Source organism: Amia ocellicauda, chromosome 14 (assembly GCF_036373705.1).
Source record: "Amia ocellicauda isolate fAmiCal2 chromosome 14, fAmiCal2.hap1, whole genome shotgun sequence".
NCBI classification, from domain to species: Eukaryota; Metazoa; Chordata; class Actinopteri; order Amiiformes; family Amiidae; genus Amia; species Amia ocellicauda.
In genome coordinates, this window is record NC_089863.1 from 22,878,586 (window position 1) to 22,886,504 (window position 7,919).

Below are 7,919 nucleotides of genomic sequence, written 5' to 3' on the forward strand. Positions count from 1 at the left end.
TTTTAGTTTTCATTTTCTTTATTATAATCCCAAGGTGAAAGATCCATACATTTAAGCCAGTATTTTGTGGTCATGTTCTCCTGTCACCAGCCAGAAGTACTGGTAGCTGTGCATGGGAATAAAGAGGAGACCCAGATGCATTTTGAAGGTTTATTGGTTCCATTGCAACAAGCAGACACTGGAATTCCTCAGGGACCTGGGGAGAGAAGGAGCACATGAGCACTGTAGCCTGGGCAACAAAGCAGTGGAGCACTAGGAGAGGAAGACCCTTACCTGCCAGCCATCCTGTTACACTGGGAATCGTTCATCCTCCTTGTCAGTCTCCTCTCTATGGAACTCCTCTCGCTCATCTTCATCCTCATCCCGAAAGCTCGCCCACGACGACTCCTCACCTTTAAACAGTTCAGCTGCATATTCCTCCGACGCCACGGGTCCCTCTTCAGAGTCATCCCAGGCGTCCCAGGAATCCACCTCTACCGCTGCCGGACTGTCGACTGCTGCAGACTCCTCTGGCCGAGAGTCCACTTGCCTAGCATCTCCTTCAGCATGGGACCCCAATCCTGGAACCGCGTCTTCCCCTGACCAACGGGCTCCTTCCACCGAGTCCATTTTAGCACCGGGATGCTCCAAGGGCAGCAGGTGACTGGTCACTAGGCCGCTCCTCTGACCTGGTGGCAATACAGACGAGAAAGAAGGATTGAGGAGTTACGGATTAAGAACACAGGTCTATTGGACGCATGGGTATAGAGGGACTGCAAGTCGACGCACTTGCAAGTCAGAAGAACAGAGGCAAGAGTCACAGCACCAGTATACCCACCTTCCGCCCGGTCCCCAGCACACCTGGAGTCACAGCAAGCGCACACAGCATGGTTCCCATACAGCTCCTCCCACCTGTTCACAAGAGGAGAGGGTCACAGGCCTGTTTTCCCCCCCATCACAGACTGCCCAGAGCAGCAGCCTGCTGCAATAGAGGTACCTTTTAGCTTTTCGGTTGTAGGTGCAGGATTTGGCGCCTGGAGTCACATGTTCTGCCACAGTCATGGTGCAGTGCATGTACAGCTCAGTCATCCCATGCTGTAGGGGAGCAGACAACATACAGGGGGGGGGGGGGTGGCTTCAAATCACTATAAAAAGGTTCTCCCACATCCTCGGGAAAAGGCTTCCTATAGATCTTGGCTCAGCAATGGTGGAAAAGTCACACAGTGGGTTCCATCGTAGCAGCATGCATTGGATACCTCGGACAGGGTCTTCTGAAACAGGAAGGCGTCGATGGTGAAGCGGAGAACGTCCTTCCTCGTGTACGGCACGAACCTGGACTGGCACCCATCAGCCTTGCTGTCTACCAGGCACCTGTGGGCAAGCAGAGACCTTGGCATCTTGACCAGAAGACAGGGTGAAAGCTGGTTAAGCCACCGAGAATACGGCCTTACCCAAAGTTGTCAATCACGGTGAACCTGGGCTTGGAGTGCCGATCCGGAGAGGCCGTGGCATAGCAGGACTGGATGAACAGCCGCTGCCCTTCAGTGGCAAAGTAGCCTGTGGCCTGGAAGTACATGGGCTGACCCAGGTAGTAGATGTTCTTTGGGGAGAGTCTGATCCACTGCTCTGTGAAAGCAGGGCAGGGTTATGCATCCATGCACACACCACCCCCACAAGCAGCCAGCAGTTACAGATACCGTACCATTGGTGGTGACCAGGATGTAGCCATGTCTGTTCTTCAGCTCTCTGAAGAAGGCAGATTTGTCCATGCCTGGAAGGGTGCTGCCATGCTGGGGGAATGTGGGCTGGTAGCCAATCTTGTAGGAATAGTGGAACCTGCAAAGGCAGTACAGCAGAGCAGATCAGGAAGGAGGCAGCCAATTGCCTCCAATTACTGCTCTACACCTCAGATGAAGCAAATCCATACCGGTTGTAGACCAGCTGGATGGGCACAGTGAAGGACACGCCCCGGATTACTGGGTGTGAAGAAGTTGGCGGGGAGTAGCGCAGAGTGTTGGAGTACACCAGTCGGCCATTAATGATCTACAGGATTAAGTTGGACACCATGGAAGAGGGATGAGCCAATATGAAGATACTGGAACCAGCATCACGGCTATCCAGTTGACATTACCTCCCAGAAATTGCGTAGCATGCAACATTGCAAGCTGTGAAACCACACGGCTACTTACCGATCGATTGTTCCCACACTCGTTCAGCCCGTAGATGAAGTAGTAGTAGTGCTCAGTGGTCTTACTGACGGCGCAGCTCCCCAGCATGAGCTCCGAAGGCCTGCACCTGAAGCCGTTGATGTTCTTATGCACTGCCACGTACATCTTACTGTAGTCTCCCCACACTGCAACGCCTCGGTTCTGGACCTTCTTGGGATGCACTCCTTTCTGCAGGTTGACACCGGGGAACAGGATGCGCCTCAGGTCATCCGGCATGGGCTCGCTGCCAGTGGCCGGCCGGAGTTTCTTTGGGTCTACCAGAGGAGCCGACGCCTGGATGAACATGGGGAGAATGCGGTAGTGCTTGGACAGCGTCTTGATGTCGGAGGATTCCTTTGAAGTCTCATTGTCACTGTCGGCAAAGACCGGTGTAGGGAATAATACTCCTACACAGAGGCAGAGAGCAATGCAGATCAGCTTCATTGCACACAGAACAAGCACGTGACAACGCCACTGGAAAGAGAGGATTAAACAACAGCACTGCAATGCCTCTGCAATAACCACTAAACCCCCAGTTCACTCACAGACACACTAGCCCAGAAAGTGATAATCACTAGGGCACTGCTCCTGCTCTATATAGGGCTAGACGTAAATAACAAACAGCTGCTATTGTGATCTCTCAATTAACACATCCAGCTGAATCATCCCTAGTGGTATCTGCTGCTTGTATGTTGTGTGTAATGCCTGGTTACATTTATTAATGTGTTTGTTTTATCCAGTGAATTAGAGGGCTAGTTCTGTCTATTATGTTGTTCACATAAGTTGAAGTGCCTATAGCTTTCAAATTGCAGTTTAAATTCATTGTTTCACAAATTACACCTAATCAAGCCATTGTTAAAGCTAAGGGCAGCTGCATTGTCTGGAATTCATTTGGAAAAGGCGTTAATTGCTGGAACCCTGTTGATTTACTTAACGTGGATGAAATGCCCCTCGTGAGCATCGCTTGCTCAACGAGCTTGTCAGGGCGTTTGTTTTGTCAGAGGACGATATGTTTACTGCAATACGTGCTACAGAAGTAAAGGAAGTCAGCAATTAATCTGTATTGTCAGCTCCTCCTTAATCATTATTATTATTGGTAGTATCATAAACCTTTCACAAAACTATGCTATGCTATTACTGATTACCTTATTAATGAAATAAGCTTAGCTGTTCACTACGTTTCCCAATGCATGTTAATGTCAGTCTGCTTATCATTGCCACAGGATCCCACATGATAATTTGTATTCCATCATCCGAAAAGTTGTCCATCAAGGACAGGGCACATTAGATCCGTTAGCTACAAAATTTATATAATACTAATTAGCCAATAAATTGTATTTATAATATGCTATTCTCATATCAAATAGCGCTACAAGTCAAACAGTCAAAACAGACAAAATCAAACAGGCACAATATCAAACACAACAGTAGCAACGCAAGAGTATTTAAAAAAACTTGCAACTAAGACAAAGAGAGATCCTTAAAAGCTTTTTAAAAAAGGTGAGTTTAAAGAAATGTCTTAAAGATATGGAGTTTTGGGGCGATTACTAAAACGTTGCACAGCCGTGGAGTTGCTTCAGTAGCTTCAGCTTCAGCAACAGGGGTGCTGGAGAAATAAGAGCTTTAAAATATTTTTTTACAAAAATGTAAATAAATACAACCCTAATCGCACACAAACTACACCTCTCCATAAAGACACAAAAGCAGAATGCACGGTTCAACATTATATTGTTTATTTGAAAGAGGTTGATGGATTGAAACCATCCACTGCTATGTTTCCACTACCACTGAGCTACATCCCCAATGCCAGCCTGCTTCTCTCAAACTTTGTATTTCTTTCAACAACAAACTAACAAGCCAAAAGAGAAAGAAAAGAGTAGTGTTGGGGTCGTTACTCACAAGAAGTAATATATTACATTGTATTCTTTACTCATATAAACAGTAACAAGATACTTTACTTATTACTCTCTGGGCAAAGTAATTAGTTACTTTACTATTAGATTACTTTGCATTTCACCCCAAACGTTGCGGGACCTCATTAAACAATTACAAAGTTACACCCACACATGCGGTCGAATAAAGACAGAAACATACTGTTATCTCTTGCTGTTCTAATAAAGCGCCACAGGAAAACCAGGCCATTGTCGGAAGTCCACGCCCTGATGTGGGAGGAGCGGAGCGATTGTGGGTTTGGTTTGTGTCTCGTTTTAAAGACAGTGACAGAAAGCAACACTACGAGCGATAGAGCCTGGTGTGGAAAGGACTTTTGTGGCTGTCTTATTCTGTATGCTTTAGATGATTGGAGACAGCTAAAAATATACAAGTTTCTGTTAAGAGATATTAGGAATAGCTAAAAGGGTATAGACAACATTATATTCAGACAAGTGTGGAAGGAAAGTTAGAAATTCTCTCTCTCATACCTGTTTTACTCTCTTGTATACTTAAGAAAGATAAGGTCAAGCCAGAAGGTAGTTTGATTTCTATTTGTTATTTACGATGAGAAGCTTGGAGACAATGTCAAACAGTATGATTGTGAATGAAGTGCCTGCTCCCTAATCCATGTATTGATCTATGAACTCTGTCCTATAATGATATATATTCTGCTTAGATAACTCTCTAAGATAATATAGTAATGACTTTCTGATTGTAACCAGATCTTTGATTTCTATGTATAAAAGCTCTGACTGTTAAAATGAAGGCAGAGCAGCTTTGGGATCTTCTTGATTCACTGTTCCTCTCCACGCTGCGTGTATTAAAGGCTTTGCAACTACCGCTGCAACCTGATTGAAGATGATTGTTCACCACATTACATGGCGACGAGGATGGGATCGCTGACCCTGACGGAGTGGACCGGAGTGGCCAGACCAGTGACCAGCAAAGCCGCGCCGACAGAATAGAAAAAGGTAAGGGAACCTTTTTGAAAAAATCCCTACTGCGGTGCTTTGCTTTCACTTGTCTGCTCGCCTGGCCCTCTGACGATCAGGTAACGCGATCTATATTTTAATTAAACGTTGTTGCTTGCCTTACATCAAGTACTTGAGGCAGGAAATGTTTTATTGCGTGTAAAGAAACAAGGGTTTCTTAGGGTTACCATAGACTTGACTGTGTCTTCTTGTTTGTGAAGAAACAGGACTGTGTTTTCCTGTTTGGGTTCTCGCAGACAAAAGTGTGTTTGTAAACTGCAGCGTAGGTTTGACCTACTATTAGAAAAAAAAAAAAAACAGCACTAATTAATTGTTCAATATCTGATACACCGGTGATAATATAAAAGCACGTGTTTTATAGAACCATAAATGGTATGGTAAATTAAGAAACGTCATTAAGTTACATACAAGTTATATAAATGCAAACATATTGAAAAACATGTTTGTTATTATTCGTATATAGGATTTATTTTAATTTGTGTTTTGTTTTGTTATATTTTTATTTCTTTTTTACTTTTTTACATTTTCTTTTCTCTTTTCTCCCCTGTCATTTTATTGTTATTATTGTGCGTGCTTGTATGCCTTGGTAGTTGTTTACAAAATGTTACATAGAAAATGGGTGGTAACAGCTCCAGTAAAATGGGTAACCGCCACCCAAAGGTACAAATGTAAGGTATATGTATGATCATTATGGAAGTGAAGCGGTGCGCGATATGCACAAGTGGTTTGAGTGGACAATAGGTGACAGAAAGTTAAGGTTTCCAGAAGATGGGACTTTTGATTCAGATAGACTTGAGCACCTAAAAATGGTTTTGCAAACTAGGGATACAAAGACAGGAAAAGTAAACTGGAAAATATATATGATGTGGAATGATGAGTGTAAACTACGAAATGAGAAATCAAAACTTGCTAGCTTAAAACATTCATTAGCAACGGAAAAAGAAAAAGGCAAAATTAAATCTAGTTTAAACCAAATGCCTCAAAGACGCATAAAAAAGCAGTCTTCGGCATTAGTAAAAGCCCCAGATTCGGATAAAAGCGAGGACGAAGGGGATGATGACTGGGTCATGCCCCCCCTCCAAATGTCCAGGCGTGGCTCCGGCTCCTGCCTTTCAAGCCACTGCCTCTGCACCCCCATCCCCAGACAGTACAGTTGGCAGTGCAGCTACGTCTCCCCGTCCTGCACGTCCTCTTGTTGCCACTAGCCCTTCAGCGGACACCAGGGTCTCTCCGCGTCCACAGAGGCTGCGTAATTCTCCTCTCCGTCTCACACCCGAGCTGGGAGTATATACGCGCAGCCGCAGTTGGACACCCAAATGCCCATGCGAGAATTGCCCGGGCAGGCGGGGTGTCCTTCTGGTTATGTTGATCGCCCCATGTCCTCTAGTGAGCTACGCGCTATAGTTACTAATATCCCTTCAATGCGCGAAGATCCTGAGACTTTTAAGAAAGAGTTGGGTATCATTTTTACCTGTCATCGACCTTACTATGATGACGTGAACATTCTTTTGGACATGATTGTTCCCCAGGGTCTTATTCAACAATGAAAAGACGAGGCACAGTGGCCTGCCGATGCCCCTATAGTGGACCAGCTGCATTAAAGAAAATATTAGATGCCGTATTGACAGTGACTGGTCTAAAATTCAGGCATGTAAACAGAAACTTAGCGAGGAGCCTACAGATTACCTCGACCGCCTCCGTACAATGTTTAAAAAGCACGACGCTATCCCTGAAGAACAGACAGATACTCCTTTAGCACATGCCTTTGTAAATGGGCTTCTCCCGAAACTGCAGGCAGAAGTGAAACGAGTGTGTATTGATTGGGAAGTGAAAGATGTTAAAGGCATAGTAAATGTGGTTCGGCACTGCCATCGGCAGAGCGAAGAGAAATGTACTGATAATACTACAATAATACTACGAAATTGATGCAATTACAGATTCAGCATTACAGTGCACCGGGTTTAGAGGACGCTCACGGGGTAGGGGACGTGGTTTTCAGTCTGAGTCTCAACAAAACCAAGAAGCACCTAGTGTTTGTTTCAATTGTGGTGGCAAAGGCCATTGGTATCGAAACTGCACATATACGCAGTCTGATCCTTCCCCTCCCCATAACGAACAAGCCCCCAGGACTATGAAAAATCCCTTTCCTAAGGCATAGGGAGGCCAGAGAGAAACATCATCAGTATCACTGCTTCCATTAATTTCTACTTCACCAGACTCAGAACCCACAGTCTCACTAATACAACAAAAATAAAGGACAGTAATAATCGGAGTGGCAACAACAGAAGAACCTTTCCGTATTATGATCTGATGGACAGTGTTTTAGGCTGTCGTCCAGTCAACGATGTACAGTTCCGCGGAGACCCTCAGCATGGAAGGCGACCACAATTCCGTCTTTCTGGAAACAGGTATGATTGATTAATTCATAAATGGTATTGTTAAAAAGCGGTATTTTGACAAATAAATTGCCTGCTGCAGTAATAATGCAATTTGTTTGGAAGTTTGTTTGATAGTAATGCAATGAGTCTGGGTATGTTTGTCTATTTTATGTGATGCTAACTTTAGACGTGCTGAATACAATAGCATTATGTAAACCACATGGGGAGTCTGCTATATAAACATAATAAGCAAATCAGTTAAACGCGCTATTATGTTACTGTTTCAAAGCTATGCATTTAAAACAAAATGTAGGTTTTGTCCTCGATGTTGTCTGTAATTATTTTTATTATTTTTATTTCTGCAGAAGAACAGTCAGACTCATCTTCTCTACAGCCACCAGATGCGTCCTCAACAAGCTCCCCTTCCTCTG

General features: G+C 44.5%; 1 protein-coding gene across 1 annotated transcript; it reads right to left on the bottom strand.

Moving 5' to 3' along the window:
• Positions 1-2,741, bottom strand: LOC136767413 (zona pellucida sperm-binding protein 3). Its single transcript, XM_066721177.1, has 9 exons — positions 2,169-2,741; positions 1,907-2,022; positions 1,682-1,815; positions 1,431-1,605; positions 1,236-1,350; positions 977-1,074; positions 818-891; positions 274-668; positions 1-196 (listed from the first exon to the last, which is right to left on the bottom strand). The coding sequence occupies exons 1-8, from the start codon at positions 2,628-2,630 to the stop codon at positions 289-291; spliced, it is 1,554 nt and encodes a 517-aa protein (XP_066577274.1). The 5' UTR covers positions 2,631-2,741; the 3' UTR covers positions 1-196; positions 274-288.
• Positions 2,742-7,919: the final 5,178 nt, after the last annotated feature.